The sequence below is a fragment of the Ambystoma mexicanum genome, chromosome 2q, assembly GCF_040938575.1.
Source record: "Ambystoma mexicanum isolate Mex_15411 chromosome 2q, UKY_AmexF1_1, whole genome shotgun sequence".
In the NCBI taxonomy this organism is placed as follows: domain Eukaryota; kingdom Metazoa; phylum Chordata; class Amphibia; order Caudata; family Ambystomatidae; genus Ambystoma; species Ambystoma mexicanum.
In genome coordinates, this window is record NC_090924.1 from 1,435,573,375 (window position 1) to 1,435,596,935 (window position 23,561).

Sequence of the window (23,561 nt, forward strand, 5' to 3'; positions counted from 1 at the left end):
TTACTCTCCTGATGGAGGTGATAGCTATTAGGAAAGCAGTCTTGAGAGTGAGGTCTTTAAGAGTTGCTTTGTGCATGGGTTCAAAAGGTGATCCCATGAGTTTTGTAAGTACCACGTTAAGGTCCCATCCGGGAGCTGGGTCAGCTATCGGGGGGTGTATTCTTTTTACTCCCTCCATGAAGGCCTTTATAACAGGGATCTTCCACCACGACACTTTGAGTTGGGAAGTGGTGTATGCAGAAAGTGCCGCTAGGTGGACTTTAATGGAATTGAACACTAGACCTGAATCTAATAAATGGGTCAGGTATAGAACAATATGTGTGGGAGAGCAGTCAATTGGGTTGATGCTCTTTCCTCTGCACCAGATGACAAATCTCTTCCATTTGCTAGAATAGCAGTGGCGAGTGTTAGGTTTTCTGGCTTCCCTGAGGATGTCCATGCATCTCTGCGGGAGCTGTAGGTGTCCAAATTCTACGACCTCAGGAGCCAGGCTGCTAAGTTCATGTTCTGGGGGCATGGATGCAGCGTCCTGCCCCTGTCTTGTGACAGCATGTTGTACGGGCAGGGGAGTTTCACTGGGGGAGATAGAGACATCTCCATCAAGTGAGCGAACCATGGCTGTCGAGCCCACATTGGGGCCACCAGTATCATGGTTACTTGTTCCTGGTGCATCTTGTGCACCACCTTGTTGAGAAGGGGAGTCGGGGGAAAAGCGTAAACAAATTTCCCTGACCATCGAATCGACAGACCGTTCCCCTTGGATTGGTTTTGGGGGTACCTGGAGGCGTAGCTTTGGCATTGTGAGTTCTCCAGGGTTGCGAACAGGTCTATTTCGGGGAATCCCCATTGCGTGAAGACGTCAAAGACGATGTCTTCGTGCAGTCGCCATTCGTACTCTTCGGGCAGGGGGAAATCTCTGCTGAGTTTGTCTGCCAGCAGATTGAGTTCCCCTGGTACATGTTGTGACAGGAGGAACATATTCTGTTTGAGAGCCCACTTCCATATGTTCTGGGCCAGTTTGGACAGGCCTGGAGAGTGGGTTCCCCCCTGCTTGTTGATGTAATACATGGCTGTGGTGCTGTCTGTAAGGACCATCACTGTCTTGCCTTGTAGGTGTTCCTGGAAGGCTTTTAGCGCCTTGAACACCGCTAGTAGCTCCAGAAGATTGATGTGTTTGGATGCTACGCTCGGAGTCCACTCTCCGTGAGCAGTCTGATGGGATAGGTGAGCCCCCCATCCTGTGAGGGATGCGTCTGTGGTTAGAGTGGCTTCCGCCGTGGGTGTGGCAAAGGGTTTCCCTTTCTCTAGGTTTTCTTTTGTCCACCACCGTAGCGAGAGAACTAAGGCCTGCGAGACCACTAATAGATCGTCCCATAGTCCGCTGGCCTGACACCACTGGCTGTTGAGCCACTCTTGCATAGGGCGCATGCGCAGGCGCGCGTGAGTTACCAAATAAATACACGACGCCATCATGCCTAGCAAGCGCATTGCTTTGCGTACCGTCACCTCTCGACCGGACACATATTGAGGGATCTGAAACAACATGTTTTGAACTCTCTCTTTGGAGGGGAAGACGAGGCCGTCCTTTGTTTGAATTAGAGCCCCTAGGAATTGTTTGATTTGGCTGGGGTCTAGGCTGGACTTCTTTTCGTTGATGGAGAAGCCCAACTGCAACAAAAGGTCTACCGTCTTTTGGGTATTGGAGAAGCATGTTTCGTAAGAATCCCCTGTTATGAGCCAGTCGTCGAGGTAAGGGTAAACTGGGATGGACAACCTGCGCAGGTGGGCCGCTGCCACTGCCAGTACCTTCGTGAATACCCTCGGTGCTGATGCTATGCCGAAGGGTAGCACTTTGAACTGGTAGTGTTTGCCCTCTATCATGAACCGGAGGTACTTTCTGTGCGCTGGCAACATTAAAATATGAAAGTATGCATCTTTCATGTCCAATGTTGTCATGTAATCTCCCTGTGATAGCAGTGGGATCACTTCCTGTAGGGTCACCATACGAAACTTTTGGGGTTTGATAAACTTGTTCGCTGGGCGCAGATCTAATACAGGGCGCATGGTTAGATCCTTTTTGGGTACAAGGAAGTACACTGAATAAATACCTTCCGTTACCTGAGATAGAGGCACGACCTCTATGGCTCCCTTTTCCAGCAGTTGCTGTACTTCTTGTAGAAGGATGGCAAGATGTTCCGGTGACATGCGTCATCCCTTCGGGGGTCTGTATGTTGGGGAACTGTTGAATTCGATGCAGTATCCGTGGGCTACGGTGGAAAGTACCCAGCGGTCTGACGTTATACCCTCCCATGCTGGAAGAAAGGATGTTATCCGGCCCCCGACCGGCGTTGCATGGGAGGGGACGCGAATCTTCGCGTCACTTGGTGTTGTTAGGGGCTTGGGAACCTCTGGGGGTGGACCCTCGCCCTCTTCCTTTGCCCCGACGCTGTCCTCTTTGACTGTACTGGCCACTACTGGTCTGGAAGTTGGTGGCAGGGTACTGTTGCTGCTGGTTTTGTTGTTGGCATTGGCCACGAAAAAAGCGTTTATTGCCATATCCGCGCCTGGTAGCGGGCTTAGAGATTTGGTCAAGAGTTTTGATTGTATCGAACTCTTTTTTAGCCATCTCCAGAGCCTCATCCACCGCCTTCCCGAAGAGGTTGGAGTCTTCAACAGGTTTATTTATTAAAGACGCCTGTGTCTCCGGTTTGAACCCTGAGTTGCGCAGCCATACGTGTCGTTTAAGGACTATTCCCTGAACTAGGGAACGTCCCGCAGTTTCTGCCGCATCCAGAGAGCTCTTCACAATACTCTGGTTGACCTGGGTTCCTTCGCCAATAGTTGAAAGCAGGCGTGTACGTAATGGTTCCGGCGCTTCTTCGGCGTCTTTGCGCAGTTTAGCCCACTGCGCGTCCGCATAGCTCGCGAGCAAAGAATTGTTGTTGGCAATTCTTGCCGAAAAGGCGGCCGAGGATGTAATTCTTTTAGCAAGGGCATATAACCGCTTGCCCTCCTTGTCAGGTGGTGCCTCACTGGTGGAAAGTGGTACCCCTGCCCTCTTTCTTGTGTTGGTTACTACCAGGGAATCCGGAATGGAATGTCCCCTGATGTACAGCGGGTCTGAGGGTGAAGGAGTGAAAAGCTTTTCAATTCTAGGGTTGACCCCTCTGATTAGTGCGGGTGTGGACAGCGAAGGGATGATTCTTCTCCTCACCGAAGCGAGGAGGGGAATAGTCTGACTGACCGGGGGTTTCTCCTTAATTACCCTTTCTACAAAGTCTAATTCAGGAGAGAGCTCCCCAGTGTCTAGTTCGAAGTGTGCTGCTGCTCTGCGCAACAGGGCATTAAATGTGGGTTGATCGTCAATGGTAGACGTGTTTCTAACCGGTGAAATGTCAGGAGGATTTAGATTCAGGACATCAGTGTCGGAATATATTGATGGTGATTGCCAGGGGTGAGAAGGTCCTTCTTCTGGATTTTCTCCGAAGCCTTCTCCTACCGAGTCTGGGCTGTCCTCCAGACCTTCCTCCTGGTTCCGTCCGTCTTCCTCGTCCATAAAATCATCCTCTTCCTCAAAATAATGTTCTTCCCCAGTGAGGTCATACACACTGTGGAAGTCTGAGGCTGTGTCCTGGTGGGGATTGACTAATCTTGGAATTTTGGCCCTGGGGTCCTCCTGAGGCCCTTCGCTTATTCTCTTTGGAGTGGGAGGGTTTTGGGCATTCATAAACCTCTCCATACTTTCCATGCAGAGATGGAGCCTTTCCATGGTTTCATGGGGTACCCCTGAGTGGTCTAGCGGCGGAAAATTGGTGTCTTGTAGCTGAACACGGCTCGACCTCTCCCATAACGTCGAGGAAAGTGTCCCGTCGCCTTCCGAAAAGCCTTCAGGTGTGTCTTTCGACCTTTGCGTAGCGCTCGACGTGTCTTTCGGCGTACGCTTTTGGGCGTCGGCTACCACGATCCTCGCCAAGCTCTCAGCGACTCGTTTGTCAGCGGGGAGCTGTGGTTTCGACGTTATGGGTGTCGAACGCTCTACGGCGGCATGCGCTTTCTGCTGATGCGCTACGGCCGATGATTTGGGGGCGGTGCCCTTATTTGCCGAAAGCCCAGTCGCTGGTCGCGGCTGCGGTTGCGAGAGGGGCTTCGAACCCGAACGGTCCGAGGAGGCCGCCGGTGAAACCTGCGTCTCCTTGGGCGCTGATGCTCTCTTTGCCTTCGGCAAAGAAGAGCCATGGGTTGTGTGCTTATGTGTGGTCTTGTGTGCGTCAGTGTCGCCGGGGTGTTCATCCCCATAAGCAGGGCGTGAGCCGAGCCCGTCGGGGCCGGGGACAGACGACGAAGCGCGTGTGCGCTCTCTAGGGGGGTTTACGACTTCCGTAGCGGAGGTCGTGGTATCACGTTCCTCGTCACTGTCGGAGGTAGCGACGGTGGGTGGAGCGTCGGCCTTCGACATAGCGTAGGCCGCCCACCTTTTGACCCTACGGTCTTTTAGAGTCTTCGGCTTAAGAAGCCGACAAGCCGTGCAACCCTCCTCCTTGTGATCGAGGGGCAAGCAGCGGTTACACCGTGAATGCTTGTCCTTCCAAGTAAACTTGCCCTTGCAAAGCGGGCAAAACCTAAAGGGTGTCCTCTCCATAGCTGAGGCAATAAAACTTGATAACCACCCCAAGGGAAAGGAAGGGGAAAAGGAAAGGCATTCTCAGAAAAGAATTAGAGATGTCCCACGACCCCCACTCTCCCTACTGTATTTGGCCTGCGAGGCCAGGCCACGTGTTCGGCAACGCCGAAGGATCTCCTCCGCTCGTCCCCTCCGTCGAAGATCTTGCTCGGCGGAGAAGCTTCACAACAGCGTCGAGGGGAGGATCGATATGTTCTATATTAATATAGGAAAACGACCAAAGGTCGAGGAGATGAAATCTGCAATGTCTCTCGAGGAGCTCCGCGTAAAGGCGACCAGTATCTGGGCGGAAAAAAACAATCTGAGGGACCTCGACGCGTGAGGGATTGTGGGTACAACACACGTCACTATAGGGATAGTGTTACAGACACGCCTTGTCGATGTCCCCTTTTCGACTACGAAAAACAAAATGCAATACTCCGCAGTGACCACTGGATGTCGGACCTATGCACAGCATGTGATTCTAAGCAGATTAACAAACATCAGAAACACAGTTACAAACTTAAACAAACCTGGCGACTGCATATACCTTGAAAATGGGCATGCGGTCAAAAGTTGACATGTTAAAATTAATAGAACGCCTCAAACGAACACTGCTTAAAGGCGACCATACATTTACTATTACAAACTCTTGGGTGTTGCGCACGTGGCAGTGTGTTTTCTCAATGAATGCCAACATACAGACTTTCTACCCGGCTGAGTCACCCAAAGGAAACCAACCAAGCGTCGGACCAATGCCGCTCGTCACTCCTTTTGCAAAAGAGCAAAGTGAGGTAGAGCAGCAGCCACCTCATATGTTAATTGCCTTTAAGCAATCAGAGCCCCAGCGACTTCACTATGGAATCTCTTGCTCTGGATTCAAACCTCTACCAAACAAAGGAACATACAAACAATTGCCAGACAGGAAAGATTGACACTTTGCAAAGTCAAGGACCTGTGCTAATAGCATAGATACACGATCACGTGATGTCACCTACCACTTCAAATGACCTCATTATAATTAGACCATCATTAAAAGACGGCAACGAAGATGCATTGAAACTTTCGGAGCAAAGAGATCAGTGCTATATGGGCAGTGATCATATCACTCTGCCTTCTCCACCCCTCACACACCGAAATCCGTGACCCCTCAGCGGAATTCAAAATTCCATTCAAATCTATTGCAATCCCCATTGATGTATGACCGCTCAATACAAAACTCTTCAGTTCTGTCCATGTCCTTTAACCAGCCTACTCCAAAGAAATGCCAACAGAACCCGAGCCCCAAACATCCCATACTTTCACCCCACCTACCAGTACTCTTTTTGAAGTGACGTTAACGGCAATGAATTTAGCCATTCAATCCATCACCAAACTCTATGAGTCCATGGATGTAAACTCAGACCACTCTGCTCGAAAGACTTTTACATCAAGAAAAGAATGAACCTTATAAACAGGGCAATGATAGCTCAACCAAAATACCAGCGATGTCCGAAATCAAACCACTTTCCACACGGTCCTCACCAATTAAGGATGTCTACATAACTCCATAATGCACCCTTAACCCTGTCATTCCATTTACATCGGATACCTCGATAATCAAACTGAATGTTAAGGAAAGTAAAGAAGAGGCTCAAAAGAAAACACATTTTATCATCTTCAAAATAGCTAAAGAGAAAGTAAAAACAAAGGTAGCCACTAAGACACAAATAAAAGCAAGAACATTAAGACAACGTCACTGCACAATCATGCGACCTCAAAACAATTCATTAAAACTTTGTCTAAACCTAGAAACTGCCTACGAAATGCTAGTATGGCAATTACAAAGAAATATATGAAATTAGCAGGGTCCAATGTAATTAGAAAGGCCCCTGAACCATCCAATGGCCCCATTCCCAACCAACAAGAGCCTTTAGACATTTTACTAGAAGAAATTGAAGCGCACAAAACAAAAACTGCGAATCTGAAGCATACTTAAGAGATTAAAATGTTGGACTAATGTTCAAAGTTCTCTGAGCAGATCCCTCCACACGAAGAGATAGGGCCTCATTCCGAGGTTGGAGGTAACCATGGAGTAAATAGCTCCATGGTAAGCAACCATGGAGCTATTTACTCCATGGAAATCCGGCATGGTGAATGGAGTAATTACCGGTCCATTCCAAGGTTGGAGGGACCGGTAAGTCCCCATTCACCATACCGGTTCCCCATCCCCATTCCTGCCCCCATAGGGCTCAATGGGAATGGGGAAGGAGTAAATTACGGCACCGTAAATTACAGTGCCGTAATTTACTCCAAGGTCACTTTGCGGGTCCCGTTATTTACTCCTGCTAAAAGCAGGAGGTAAAGAGGGACCCGCAAAGGGAACTCGGAATACGGAGGTAAGTGTTAACGGTCACCGTTGCCATTAACGGTGACCGTTAACCCTTACCTCCAGCCTCGGAATGAGGCCCACAGTGTTTCAAACACTGGAACAATGAAGAATTGAAATACCAAAATTAGTTGTTCAACATTTTCATAATTCGCAACCTACCCACAGAAATGTTAATATTAAAACTCTGTCTTCCATCCCCTCAACAAATCATCCTTCAGCTAGTTTAATAACACCCCAACAAATGAATAAACACATCTGTAACCCAATTCACCACTACAGTCTGTTAAACCAAAAATGAGCTACCGAACAAATTCATTTAGTCATAATATAATCATTCAGTGCAGAGCTGGGCTGTTCCTTGTGTATGTCCTTAACAGAACATGCATATTAAACATTTTCAGCAACGTCCCAAGCCTTGAAGACCTAACATCCACCGATATAAATCAAGTTGATTTTCTTTATTATCCCGACCTTTTGGAGGCCAGACTATGGATATAGTCGGGAATAGTCTTAAATACAATATGGCAAGCCAAGCAGAATCTTTATAACCTTGGATTTGATGTCAGCATTTATAACAGCAGACACTTTCAAAGTTAAACACCAAGATGCCAGCGTTCATGATCAACTAGCACTAACCTGGCAATGCCCTTTACCCACCGATAAGACTTTCAAATACGGCACCAAAGTGATCATACCTGGAGGACGCAATGAACTGCGCTGGTCCACTACCCAATTGGCAAATCTTGACAAGATTATAACAACCAAATCAGTGCCCTTGAGCGACACATATGGCTATTGCATTGCTGCCTTGCAATTATTCAAAGAGGTTACTACGAATAACACCAAACCAAATTTCAAACACAAGCATATATATGACTTAGAAGTCCACTAACAAAAAGAACGCTTCACAAGGCAATAAGACTAACTTGGAACGTGCCCTTGCAAGAACGTTTTAACAAAATAAGGCAACTCAAATCCATATATAATAACTGGCAAATAGGGCAGAAGGCTCTAATGTGCCAAAACGACAGTGAAGTAATGCTACAGACCTTAGCAACAAAATATTCTAGAGATTTTTTGGCAACTGGTCAACATAGCTATGCATAACACTCAAGCTCCTCCCCAACTCAACGCAGTACCTAAAATAGAATGGACAAAATATTTCTCAAATCTGTATGCTTCAATTGAGCATGATGAATATAAAAATGAGTTAAAACTGGACACCACGGTGCCACAGAAATTCAACTCTGAAGATATAAAATGCTACATCTCTAAATTGAGCTCATCGAGAGCCCCGGGGCCTTATGGACTGGACTACATTCTCAAAAACAAGCCAGACCAATGGGCTAAAATACTTTACAAATGTTTTCTAGAGGTAACTTCTACCCAAATCATACCACCATCACGGCACAAATCAGTGATTATACCTGTCTTTAAAAAAGGCAACAGACAACTAGCGAGCAATTATCGACCTTTCTGGATGCCCTTGGTAAATTGTTCACCCAACTCATTATGAGAGAATTTAACCTCTGGATACGTGATGATAACCTAACAGATCCCCATCAAACTGGATTTGTAGCAGGACCGGACACTGCTATTAACTAAATGACAATTAGAGCAATTCAAATGAAAATTAAAACCACCAAGCAGTCAATCTATATGGCCTATATAGATTTTAAGGCAGCATTTGACTCTGTCTCTAGAAATAAATTGATGATCAAACTCATGGAAGCAGATTGCCCTCAAATCCTTTTGAATCTAATATCAATTACATTCTAACACATCAATTCAAATAAGACTTACACAGGAGGGAAAACTCATGAACCCAATCAACAACCACCGAGGCCTTAAGCAAGGCTGTGTGTTGGCGTCAGCCCTCTTCAATTTCTTTATAGCAGACATGAGAAAGATTTCTGGACAAGTAATTTCCGATCCACCGTGTTTAGGAACAACATCAGTAGCGTGGCTATTTTACACAGATGATCCCGTTCTCCTCTCCAAAATTCCAAAGGTCTGCACAACTTACTTACTGTTTTAGGGATTTACACCGACAGGCACCACCTTGAGATCAATGTGCAGAAAACTAAAATCCTATGCTCTAACCCGATAAAATCAATCAGGAAAATAAATAAGATGGAATGGTTACTAAACAAACAAATGCTTGACATTGTTGATGAATACAAGTATTTGAGAATCAATATCAGAAATCACATTTCAGATTAGCCCTACCTTGGAGAACTCCAGACTAACAACTGCTATTTCACAAACTAGGATAATTTATACAAAATATGGAAAGTTTTCACTTTCACTAGTAATAACATTCTACTTGCAGAAAATAGCCCTGACTATTTTATATGGAGCTGAAACAAAGCCAATTAGACCTTAATTGTATTGGACTAAATTGGAGAGCCTATACTGGAAACGTGTATTGGGCTTCCCGACCTCCCAAACTATGACAATACTCAGATTCAAACTTGGTCTGCCGTCATTACTTGTTATGTACAACTGGAAAGTTTGTTCTCTATACAGGAAATTTCTCGAACACTTCACACTACACTGGCCAATTATATGAACAAATCTGAATACCCTTTTCCATCAAACTGGAGAAAACTGACTTGGTCACTATTGACAGCAGCTGACATTTCAGGAGAATTGCTATTATGTAATCCGACCCAAGCAAAATGGAAACTTTATCAACAAGATTGGATCTGAACAATCGAAACATCCAAGTCTTACAAGTTATATAATGTTAACCCCTTCATTGAGAAAAAGCTGCGACAAACGGAAGCCGCCTCCTAAAGTTTCCCAGCCCACTATAAAGGCATACTTTTTTATGCTCTGCCTAAATCTACATAAAACCAGAGGAATTCAGGCAAGACGACAAGAAATTGCCAAAGTTGATAATATTTGTAGATTTCACTGCGATTCACAGCAATGTGAGAGCCTGAAACATATTCTGACTGAATGCCTGACCCTCGTTGAACATCGAACAAAATATTTAAAACCACATTTCAAGGACTTCAGAATACTGACCCCAGAAACACTGTGCCAAAAATAATTCAATCTCAGAGACATATGGTTCAAATTGCCACTGTAAAGTGTATACTAGCCTTGAAGATCGTATAGGTGGAAAATAGCATTAGGATCAGCTGTGTCAAGACATAACTATTTTTCCTGCTCCTTTGGATCTCTTACATTTAAGGACCTTGGAGAAATTAAGGACATTGCTACTCTGACCCACTTCCAAGTCTTTTGTGAAGCACGACAATGTATTCATTTTATAATTACTACTCGTCATGTCTTTGCTACTACATGGATCATTAGATTGTAAATTTTGATTATAACTGAAACAGTTCACTTTTTATTTGTACGAATCATTGTAGTAGAAAATAATTATTGAAAGGTATTTAACGGTAACAATAAAAAACATTTAAAAAAAAGATTATTCCTACACTAGGTCTTCAAGCCAGGGCATCCCAGGTGTTTCAGGAGTGGGGCTGCATGTACCAGTACCTGAAAGAGGTTTTCTCCATATTGGGCGCCACAATATCCACCAGAAATAGTGCATAGTTTGAAGAGATTTTCAAAGTCCCTACGCAGGGGTAGGACTTGGAAAAAGAAACCTGCTAAAACAGGGTTTTTCCAATCACAGCCACATTTAAATGTAACCCCTCTTTCAATGGTAGCAAAGCAGAACAGTCAGCCCAAACTAAGGAAGGGAGGGGTGGTAATGTTGAGTAGTATATTAGCACATTACAGATGTGATAACTAAAATGCACCAGACGGGTACGTTAAAAATGACTCTATTATACGATCACACTAGGGCACACTTTACATAATTAAAAGTTAAGTAAAACTAATACTATACATGTATACAAGTCACAGTTTAGCAACCCACTATGGGCTGCTCACTATTTTAGATAAGCACAAGTCCCTACACATATACTGTGATCACTAAAGCAGAGCAGCCAATCCCTATACAGGGATTCTCAAAATCTTTCATTATCTAACAAGGGTCTGTGAGAGAGAGTCCTAATGGAGCCGCACCAGGAGAGGCCTCAAACAATAGCAGGTTCAGAGCCAAAGGTCGCAAGTAGGAAGTGACTTCAGTGATTTAAGTCAAAATGGAGATATTGTAGGAAAAGGTGACCATCCCCAGGGTCCAAGAAGACTTAACCTTAGGGGGGATGCCATTGCCAGTCCTAGTCTATGTGGATGATTCCGAGCTTATAGCTTGGACCCCAAGAGCGCTGCAATGTCTGATTAACCGTTAAGTAGCCTTTATGGGAGAATTAGACTGGCAGGTGAATTCTACAAAATCTGCAGTAATGTCCATCTAGGAAGCAGGGGATGTTGCATATGGTGTGGGACGGATACAATATCTCGGGTCGATTCATTCGACTACTTGGGAGTCTGTTTCTCAGAGACGTTTTCCCCTGATGCCCATTTAAAAAAAAATAAACAACTGTGCAGTATGAGGCAGCCATTGGGGGACAGGCAGCAGCCGCTGAAGATATTAAATTCGATGTATATGGCTAGGACCAGAGGAATAGTAAAATATGGTTCTGCGATTTGGGGTTACAGGAACAAGAAAGAAATTCAACATGAAGAAAATGCTTTTCTGAAAAAGTCGTTGGTCCTACCAATGTCGATACCGAATTTTGCGGTCCACAATGAACTGCGTCTGAGCTATATTGTAGATGAAGTGGCAAGAGAACCATTTTCATTGTGGCTCAGGGTTTGGGCAAATCCTAATGCTTCCCCGTCCTACCATCTTATATGAAACATCTCCAAGCGTAATGGGGCAAATCAAATTAATTGGTCCGTTATATAAAACAAATACGTCAGAACTTAAATTTGGAGGGGCACTTTGATATGTCAAGCCTATTGACTAGTGCAAAGAGTCGCGATATGGGAAAAAGAGTGATTGCCTGGCTCTATGGCAAAAGAGAAATTTTAAAGATGGCAAAACCTTCAAACAGACGTTTTATATGATTATCAACAAATGAAATGAAAGATTATTTGGATTGGTCCCACAAAAAACCCATCACTAGGGACCATTTTAATTGTCTACTACTGGGTGAAATACTAGCAATGAGAAAGGGACTGAGGATTCATGCCGTCTGTCCTGTCTGTGCATCAGGGTTGGAGGATTGGGCACACTTCCTGTTTTTTCCCCAAATAAGCAGAGCCAAGAAGGTGGTTGCTGGTCCCTGTTTTTAAAGGAAGCAATTTTCTGTTGAAAGCAGAAGCCCCTCTGACTGCATGGGCCTTGTCGCGCTTTGTTAGCGGTCATTGGAAATACGCCACAACATTATACAGGACAAAGAGGCCTCTTTACTAACAGAGTGTACACCTTCCCTTCAAGTGGATGGGTAGAGTTAGGGTGTTTTTATGGTATTGTTCAACCAGAAGGGGATGGCTGAGTTGTAATTCTAATTTTAATGTTTTATGTATAGACTTCAGAATGATTGTGTTTTATATCTGTTTTTTACTTTCATGGATTTTGATACCCAAATAAGGTTTTATTGCTACTACTTAAACTAGAAGCACTGCTCTGGACACCAACGAACTGAGTGAGCCCTGGATAGCGCTATGGAAAGCAAGTCTACGCGTCCAATGCAAACCCAATGGGGATAAGGGTGGTTCAAGAGACACAAGCAATCTCAGCCCATGGAGTACCCGCAAAGGTAGGAATCGCTGTAGATTGCTTGCCTCACCACTGGGGTAGTCGTCTAGGGACATTGGGTCAGAGGTTTTATGGGCGTTCCCTGGCGTTTGTCGTCAGACACTTATGGATACCTTTGACAGTGGTGGAAGCACCCCCATTGGGTCCCAGGATGTAGCAGACCCCCCCCACGTTTGATTGGACAGATGCACATCTTGCATTGATTCCGGATAGGGTCAGAAGTCCCTCGTAAGCCCAGTGGTTGGTCTTCGGGTTCTAGACAGTCTCATCTTCTGGTGAAGGTAAGTACAGCAGGATGCCAGCGTTGCAGCAGGGCACTGAAGGTGCCCACAACGTTTTCAGCACCAGGGCTGGAGGGAAGGTCTAGCAGCGGAGAAAAGCTAGTACTTGGGTGTTGCAGCAAATGACATAGAAGCAAGCCACCACTCCCGGAGATGGTGATGCAAGTCGAGCAGGACAGCTTACTGGTTGGTCCCACCAGTCAAAAGAAGGGATGCACCTTACAACTGTCTCCCCTGTCGGCAAGAAAGTTGAGGTTCGAAGTGTGGTAGTGCTGGCCGAGCTGATGCAGGTTCCTGCAGCAGTCCTCTGGCATGCCCTGGTTGTCTTCTTCTTTGGTTCTCTTAAAGTTCCATGGTCAACTAGTTTCCTAGGTCCATCTCCTTTCCTTATATCCAGAGGTCAGACTGGGATTAGCCCAGCACTTCAATAAGGGATGTTGCAACATTCTAACTTGGTGATGCTGCTTATTAGTGGGCTGCCTGTGCCCCAAAATCTGGCCAGCAATAGCCATGCCTTTGAATTAGGGGCATCCCCCTTCCTGCCAACTGAAACACCCTAATCATCCTTTCCGGTCTTTCCAGGGGAAGCACACCAAGATGCAGGATGAAAGGAGACCCTCCCTAACCTGGAAAGACCAAAGGACAGCCAGCAAAGGCCAGGCCATCTTGAACAGGACTTAAAACACAAGGAGGGGCCATTTTGAGTATCTGCTTCTGAAAAAGCACTATCCCTGTGAAAAGGGCGACACAAGACTAACATCTACACACATGGGAAACATGTATCAACTGCCACCAGCCTGCTCAAGCGAAGCACGGAAAGTAACATGCATGTTATTTCTGACACATCAAAGGGGCATGGAGTGGCCCGAGAGCACTGCATGGAGGATGGCGCGTGCTGCACAGGAAGCATACTCATCATGAAAGGGCTATGGCACCCCCTGCACTTTAAAGGCCATTGGCTACACCGGGCACCCCAAACCACATAGAAAAGAGACACCTTACCTTAAGGTGATGGGTGCTACCATGAGAAAAACATAAATGCCAGGGTATTGAGAGAGGGTATAAAGAAGATGGCAGCAGGGGAGTTAGGATGAGAACCCTCACCCATCTTCAGAGTCAATGAAATATCTAAAAGGTCCAGCGGTAGTGCCCGGGGGATTTTAGGGAGTGACGGAAGTTTTGCAACAAGGAACATCTTCCAAACATACACAAAACCTTCTTCAACGCCGAGCATTGAGTCTATCATTGAACACACCAGCTTTTCTTTTGAAGAATAAGGTTTTCTGGTGAAAAGAGTGATAAAATCAACTGCAGACTAATTGCCAAGAAGAATGAAAGAGCACGCATGTGTGATAAGGGTGGGAGCCTGCACACTCGCTGCGGCAAGGGGAAGGCGTGCGTGCAGCTATACGCACTCTGCATATGCGCTAGAGACTGGGCTGCGAGTGGGTCAACAACCCCTCTACTCACCATAGGTTCTTCCGAGACCCTCTCGAACTGCACCAACCGCATCTTGCGCACGTCCCGGCCATTCATGTGGATTGGACCGTCTGCTGTCGCCGACCCATTGGCATAAAAGTCCTCAGAAACGAAGTTGGGTGAGTATGTGACACTCTGCAGAGAGAAAGACATTTGTGGGTCAAGCTTGATAGATCATCGCCTTGGACTGATCATATAGAGAAACAGAGTGTATGGCTCAGGCATTATCTGGGATTTTGACATTTGCTTCCTCCAAGTGGCCCCTATCCACGAAAAAAAGGCAGCTGTTCGGCATGAGGCCGGAATGTCTGGCGTCGGGAACTTTGAACCCCACCAACATAACGAGAACAAATTCTTGAGCTCTCTCTCTCGAGGGATCACTCAGTACACCCCAGAGATCTCCAGCATGACGAAACTGGCTTTAATGACCTTGTTGCATCCCTATAGCAAACAGCAACCCCAGAACTCTCCAGAATAGTGGTCACTGACATCTACAAAATGGTATTTAGGGATAAAATTCCTTGGGTATGCAGGAGAGTCAAGAGGCGATGGTCTACGCAACATGATTCCTGGATGGGCTATGCAACATGATTCGTCGTTGGGCTATGCAACATGATTCCTGGATGGGCTATGCAACACGATTCGTCTATGGGCTATGCATAATGATTTGTGGATGGGATATGCAACATGATTCATGGAGGGGCTATGCAACATGATTTAACTTCCAAGTGTCAAATCCATGAACTGTGGAACAAATCACCAAGAAGGTGTAACTAACAAAATGTTGTGATCTAAGGGTGTCTGACACACTAAGCGAGTCAGGGGCCAAGGCATTAATCCTTTAACAATAAGCGAAGAACCCAGACAGGCTTCGGTTGGGTTGAGAGCAGACGGGAGGCCTAGGTAATAACTCTATGAGGAGGATTTACCAATTTCCCCTACTCGCCACTCTTGCTCGCTGGCACGCAACGGGAGCATGATAAACAGGTCTGCGGTTGTGTCTGTCATGACGTGGCACATGCACTTTATTTTGTTCTGAGAATGTGCGCATGATCGGAGGCATAGATTCTTACGTCTCCTGCTCCATATGGTTCTTTCTGAAAATGTCCCCAGGAAAATGTGGCCCTCCAATGCAAGCAATCAATGCAAAGTGTGAAAATGTGGCCAGTAATAAGGTCCCCAAAGAGGCTATTTTTCAATACACAAAAGCACAAGGCTGCGACTCCTAAATATGACCCAAACCTCTAACAAAACATCCACAATCACCCAAACTATATCCTTAAACATTCCCCTAACTCTAATTACAGCCCTTATCCCATCCTGAGCTCTCACAGAACACCAGCCCTGCAGCACACTAATGTGTTTTATTTGCATATTACTGAATGCAAAATAAATAGAAAATGAACAATGAACCTGCCTTCAGTGCCATCACCAGCTTGCCATAAATGACAAAGTCCCTGCCCTAACCCATGCTGTAGTAATCACCTAACCCTAACTGCAACTCTAACACATAGCTTAATGCTAACTTGACCCTAACCACTAGGTGTATCCTAACCACTCTTCTACACCAACATCTCCAGCCCTTTCCAACCTCTGTATCCCTTTCTTTAACACTTACCCAAACCCATACCCTAACACTTACCCTGACACTTACCCTGACACTTACCTTAACACTTAATCGACCCTTATCACTAACCAAACCCCAACATGTGTACTCTAACCCTAACCCCTACCCTTACCCTGGCCACCACAAGCCCACAAATCCCTCCTTAACCCTAGCAGCACTACATTTTTGGCTACTTTTCAGCTATTTTTCTGACTACATTTTTTCACTGCAGAGGTATTTTCAAAAACTACTTTTTCACTGACTACATTTTTACTGGCTACCCTTCATATGATGGGCAAGCGATCTTGAAGCTCCACTTTCCTGTACCTAATGACAAGGATCTCGTGCTGTTCTGTGTAGGGAAGTAGTTATACCACACAGTACACATATGATAAAGGCACAGAGCAATATTTACCGGATCTGATACAACATGATTTGTATGACCATTCTACTTTAATGGGCGTCCTAGACGCATCAGCCTATCAGCCATAGTTTTATATCAGGTGGCACATGCAGTCTGTCTTTTATGTCTGGGTTGCTTCCTCGATGCTCCAATGCATAATCAAATTGAACATGCACTTTATCCTGTTATCCTGGCCTCACGAGGCGCAGAACCCATCACTTGTGGCTCTGTCTGACGGGAATACATTTCTGCGGGCCTGATCTGTCTGTGGTTTCTGTTAATGGACAACGGATTATTTGTGGTTTGTTTGGGGGAAAACTCGCTATCTTGTAACAGAAAGAAAGCATAGCTGCATAGTTATAAACTGCCACACCTAGAGAAAGCTCAACTTGTGTCATTTTATTCCTGCTCCTTCTTCTGCATTCTCAAATTGCCTCTCACTCCACTTGGCGAAATGACTACTGCTCTGCCCACACACTACTTACTACTGAACATGCAGTGGTCCCAATCATAAAGGGGAAACAGCAGCCCCACACTACTACTTAACCAGCAGTGATCCAATCCTAAAGGGGAAACAGCAGCCCCACACCACTACTAAACCAGCAGTGATCCAATCCTAAAGGTGAAACAGCAGACCCACACTACTACTGAACCAGCAGTGATCCCAACCATAAAGATGAAACAGCAGACCCACACTACTACTAAACCAGCAGTGATCCAATCCTAAAGGTGAAACAGCGCCCCACACTACTACTAAACCAGCAGTGATCCACTCCTAAAGGGGAAGCAGCAGCCCCACACTACTACTAAACCAGCAGTGTTCCAATTGTAAAGGGGAAACAGCAACCCCACACTACTACTAAACCAGCAATGATCCAATCCTAAAGAGGAAACAGCAGCCCCACACTACTACTAAACCAGCAGTGATCCTAATCATAAGGGGAAACAGCAGCCCCACACTACTACTAAACCAGCAGTGATCTAATCATGAAGGTGAAACAGCAGCCCCACACTACTACTAAACCAGCAGTGATCCCAATCCTAAAGGTGAAACATCAGCCCCACACTACTACTAAACCAGCAGTGATCCAATCCCAAAGGGGAAGCAGCAGCCCCACACTACTACTAAACCAGCAGTGATCCAATCCTAAAGGTGAAACAGCAGGCCCACACTACTACTGAACCAGCAGTGATCCCAACCATAAAGATGAAACAGCAGCCCCACACTACTACTAAACCAGCAGTGATCCAATCCTAAAGGTGAAACAGCGCCCCACACTACTACTAAACCAGCAGTGATCCACTCCTAAAGGGGAAGCAGCAGCCCCACACTACTACTAAACCAGCAGTGTTCCAATTGTAAAGGGGAAACAGCAACCCCACACTACTACTAAACCAGCAATGATCCAATCCTAAAGGGGAAACAGCAGCCCCACACTACTACTGAGCCAGCAGTGATCCCAATCATAAAGATGAAACAGCAGACCCACACTACTACTGAACCAGCAGTGATCCCAATCATAAAGGGGAAACAGTAGCCCCACACTACTACTAAACCAGCAGTGATCCCAATCATAAAGATGAAACAGCAGCCCCACACTACTACTGGACCAGCAGTGATCCCCAATCAGAAAGATGAAACAGCAGCCCCACACTACTAAAACAGCAGTGATCCCCAATCATAAAGGTGAAACAGATGCAGCCCGACACTACTACTAAACTAGCAGTGATCCCAATCATAAAGATGAAACAGCAGCCCCACACTACTACTGAACCAGCAGTGATCCCAATCATAAAGGTGAAACAGCAGCCCCACACTACTACTGAACCAGCAGTGATCCCAATCATAAAGGGGAAACAGCAGCCCCACACTACTACTGAACCAGCAGTGATCCCAATCATAAAGATGAAACAGCAGCCCCACACTATTACTAAACCAGCAGTGATCCAATCATAAAAGTGAAACAGCAGCCCCACACTACTACTAAACCAGCAGTGATCCCAGTCGTGAAGGGGAAACAGCAGCCACACACTACTACTAAACCAGCAGTGATCCTAATCATAAGGGGAAACAGAAGCCCCACACTACTACTAAACCAGCAGTGATCTAATCATGAAGGTGAAACAGCAGCCCCACACTACTACTAAACCAGCAGTGATCCCAATCATAAAGGTGAAACAGCAGCCCACACTACTAAACCAGCAGTGATGAAACAGCAGCCCCCACACTACTACTAAACCAGCAGTGATCCCAATCATAAAGGGGAAACAACAGCCCCATACTACTACTAAACCAGCAGTGATCCCAATCATAAAGGTGAAACAGCAGCCCACACTACTAAACCAGCAGTGATGAAACAGCAGCCCCCACACTAGAACTACTAAACCAGCAGTGATCCCAATCATAAAGATGAAACAGGCACTACCGTCAGGGTATAGTGCCTCCCCTAAGAATACACACAACTAATAAAAACACTTATAGCCCACCCATGTAAAAGAAGACACAGAATAGGCAGACTTTGGAATTAAACGAGGCACTCTTGGTCAGAAGACGGGTAGACAGAGAATATTTTAAGAAGCAAAGTCAAGTTATTTGATGATTTCTTTAAAAGAAAGTGGTGTCTAAAATGTAACTAGAGTTCATTAAATCAAGCCAGGGGGGAATAACCACTTTAAATACATTTAAGGCTTGTTCTAGGGGGTCAACAGCTTCGAGAGGCTAAAAGGTGCTTTAGAATGGTTCAACGCAGCATCTAAACGGTCTAGGTTCTGGCCGATTCATCAACCCCATGGCTCAGAATTGGGTCAAAGCAAAGAGTGTCACCATCAGCTCCAGTGCTGTAAGGCCTTGAAAAATGACTTGAACATAGTCGAGTCCGCTCGAAAGCAGATCAAGGTGGACAAAAGGTTCCCAGAGCTGTTTTTGACTTCTGGTTGCTGGGCTCTCCGTGAAGTGTTTCCAGGGGCATGGTGGGTCCTTGTTGTGCACTTTCCAGCCAGGAAGGTTACCGCAGAGCACTTGTGGAAGCTGTCATCTCCAGTGAGCAGGGCCCTGGGTACCAGGGGTCTCAGGGGCATTAGGCCTTGTCCAGAGAGCAGGTCACCACAAATGTTTCCCTGGGATGGGTGAGGGTTAGACCTTTCTTCTTCCTTGGAAATCTTTACATATATGAAAGAGCAACTTGGAGCAGAATGTACCATGAAAACGTTCCAGCTGAAACCACCTTCTCCTGATGTCCAAAGATGATTTAATTCACTTGGGGTGCCAATCTCACCAACCTATGTAGCCAGTTTGCCACCGTGGATTGGTCTCCTCCAAGCATTCAGTAAGGGTGCAATCCTGGATGCTGTAACAAGAGGCTTTCTCTGATGATGTCAGTCCCAGAGTGCTTTGCCTGCAGGAAGTGGAGAGCAAGCATGGGAAGTGTGGCTGCCAGGATGGTGGACCTCTTCTCTGTACTGCAATTCTCTACTGGGCTACTCTTACCCCACCCCTTCTCCCGTCAGCCCGGCATCAAAGAGACTCCAGCAATTACCACCCTGGTGTGAATTTCATTTGCTTGGAAGATCCTATCCTTCCTGACTCAAATGCCCTGTGAGGGCAGTTCTTGTTCTCCTGGAAGGTGGCAAGTGTTTCCCAGAGAGAACAAAAGAGGCTTCAAGGGCTTAACCTAATTGTTTGTTTTGGGTAAAATGTATTCCCACACAGCTGATGCCCCTGCAGTGGAATGGGTCACTGGAAACCAGGCTGACAAAATGATATAAAAAAGATTTTCGCTGGTCTAATTGTATATTCCAGGAACCACTATCAAGCCAGAGACATGGCGTATATTGGGTTTTTACTCAAAACTTCCCCCAGACCCAGGGTATGCATAATCATATCATTTGGGGTCATAGGTGCCCACTGCTAAAAGCAGCCCCTGTCTTTTGGAATTTGCATTCCAGCAGACAATCTGTTAATGAGGGTGAGCAGGAACGTCCTCCTAACCTGGCGTAATCGACCTACCAACCGGTATACCAGAGCCAATCCTACCGAAAGGTGGAGTGAGGGAGTTGGGTGTGGAAGCCCCTCCAACCCAAGTGAACATTTTATATGCCTGCTGTCCCTTCCACAATGCCTTTAAGCCTTCCATTGGGGCAGAGTTCACTTTTGTCTTTTCCAGAACCGCAAGTCCCAAAATGCACCTTGGTGCAGCCAACAAAACCCAGAGTGGACCCGGGATATTTGAATTGAGAAAAGATATGGAATTGACTGGGATATTTTCAGCCCAAAAGAAATGTGGCACCTAACGGTTCCAGGCTGGATTACTGTAACGCTTTGCTCGTAGGCACATCAGCTAAGAATGTTGCAAAGCTTCAAACTGATGCTTTGCAAAGCTTCAAACTTTACAAAACAACGCGCTGAGAGTCGCAACTGGTCTCTCGTGTAGAGAAAACATCTCAGAAGACAGGTCCACTGACTCCCAGTTAAGGAAAGGATCATCTTTAAAGCTCTCGCCCTTACACACAAGTGTTTTCACGGCCAAGCCCCCCCCCCTACCTTGCTCAAAGGATAACCAAACCCACCACCCTTAGACCATCCAGAACTCCCTACTCCAACCTGTTATCCATTCTCAGAACACGAAAAGTTTGTGCATGTGGTTCCAGCTTCCCTACGGTGGCCCCCACACTCTGGAACTCCTTACCCAGACTAATTGAATCTCACTCCGACTTTTGCAAGGCCTTAAAAACAAGCCTCTTTGTCTGATTACAATCATGTATTTTGTATCTCTGCTAATAAGCCATTCTCACTGGGCGGCTTCTTTGTAAACCTTAATCAAGCCTTCTCAAGCTCTACACGGCGCCTCGATGCATGCGGGCTGCAGTGCGCTATACAAATCCAATTAAATAAATCAATAAACACCCGCCTTACCAACCCCAGGTGGACCCCAGAGGAATGATGGGGCAACAGAAAATGAACTGGCAGTGAGAAGGAACTGCAGGAAAGCAGTGGATACAAAGGAATCATTCCAAAGCCCAATTGGAAATGGAACTCCTCAGCGCATGGCGGAAAACAAGCATCTTGAGCACATGCCTGTCACCCTGCAATGGAAATTGTAAATGGGGCGGGGCTAAAAGCCTGCTTAGCGCCTTCCAATGATAGTTTAGCCAGAGCTTGACCAAGGGGAGAATGTGACCAGGGGGACCTATGGGATCTGTTAGGAGTGTTGGAAGAGGAAAGGCTAGACTATAAAAGCTTAGCCAGCACAGAGTGTTGGGATGAGATCAGGTGGAGCATTGGTGGCTCAAGAGACCAGGCGGGGGGCAGATGGTAGAGTGCTGTGCCGAGGAGACTGTGGCATTGTTCTGAGAGAGTGCAGTCAAGGTATTGTGTGTTGGAGAGTGTGGTAGCAGTTGAGTGTGTTGTGGTGAGGGGGGTTGTAAAAGGTGAGTAAAAGAGCCAGAGAAATAGAGAGAGAGGGAGGAAGTGTAGTGGGTTTTAGATAGAGTATGAGAGTGAGCAGGAAATAGAGTGTGGGCGGCGAGAAAGGTGGCAGTAAGACTAATAGTCAGTAGGGCAGAGGAAAGAAGGTGGAAGCTAGTGGGGAAGACAGGCGTAGAGTTTCAAAGATGAGGAGACAGAGGAGAAGGCTGGGGTTAGAGAGGGGTGCCGGTAGATAGAAAGGGAGAGCGGGGAGAAGAGAAGGAGAGGGTAACAGACAGAAGGAGAGGGGGAGGATAAGGAAAGAGGTCCAGACAGAGATACTGGGAGAAAAGGAAGATCATGGAGTGAGAAGAGAGGTGTCAGACTAAATGGAGAGGGGCATTTAGAAATTCCTTGAGGAAATTTGACAGAGAAGGCCAAGGCCTTAGTGTGGGGTCCCCCTGGGTTACAGTGGAGGTAGCCCACGCGGAGGTCAAGACTGTCATAAGGACCACAGTTAGTCTCAATCGACCCAGCCTTCCCATACCATTTCCTTAAAAATTCAATAAAGCACACTAAACCAGACCTCTTTGCCTGTGGATAATAAGGCCATCGATCACACAGGTCACCAGCAGAATACAGGAGCATTTTACAACATTTCCATCAGCATTGCCATTTTAAATCATTTTTTATCGCCATTTTGTACCATGCTCACAATGATGTGCCCACAATATATGCCAGCATTCTCACTGTAAATCTCCCATGTTGCTGGGCCTGCCATGTATGCCAGCATTCCCACTGTAAATCAATGTGATGGTGCATCCATGATACATGCCATCATTGCAATCACACATCTCTTTCATGAAGCGCCACTCAAAACAACTTTCAACTGAATTGGGCCCCCAAACCTTGATAGCTTTTCTTAATTAGTGATTAATGTCTTCGGCTCCCCCAATGACTGTCTTGCTTAGTTCTGCAATGCAGAGGCCAATAAGCATGTGCCGAGGTAGCCTTCACCCCCAACCCCTCCCACGCCACCTGCTCTGCTTCATCTAGGGTTTCTCCCCAGAAGAGCGGCACGAGCTGAGGATGCCCCATCCTCATCTTGTGGGCATCCGTGCACGTATCACCAAGAAAACCTCACTTTCTGCATTTTGTCAAAGAACCCTCTAATCCAGCAAGAAAAATGTGAAATGTGAGACACAAAACCGATAATTTCTGAAGAATATCTCTTTCTCTCTCTTTTTTTTAGGATAGATATTTTAAAATAAAATCGTAATTTTACAGATAAGAACATGTATGAAAGTCTGGATTGTTTTTAATTAGGGGGTGGCAAAACGTTTCAGCCGTCCAATTGGTTGAAATGTTAGGCTAAAATCTGAAATTTTGGGAAGAATTTGAAATTTCGAGCTGGAAAAGAAAATATAACCAAAAAAGTGGCGAATTTTGGAGAAAAAAACTGCTCCACTGGGATAGATAAATTGGGGCCACATTTGGCCGATGTTGTTTCACCATCGGTCATTTCCCCCATCCCTCGGTTTATTGTCACTGAGACCTGTTGGCTGCTGTCACTGTGAGCAATATACAGCAGTCAGGGCTTGGGTGGACCGTCCTAATCCCTGTCTTCACGCCTACCTTCTAACCTGCCATTGTACGGTCAACATTTTG

General features: G+C 46.0%; 1 protein-coding gene across 1 annotated transcript in view; it reads right to left on the reverse strand.

Annotated features, from left to right (window-relative positions):
- Positions 1–23,561, reverse strand: part of MPP1 (MAGUK p55 scaffold protein 1) — a 173,320-nt gene that overhangs the window by 98,743 nt on the left and 51,016 nt on the right. The window contains exon 2 of the mRNA XM_069648977.1: positions 14,472–14,615. Coding sequence (XP_069505078.1) covers positions 14,472–14,615 — 144 coding nt within the window. The remainder of the gene's footprint in view (positions 1–14,471; positions 14,616–23,561) is intronic.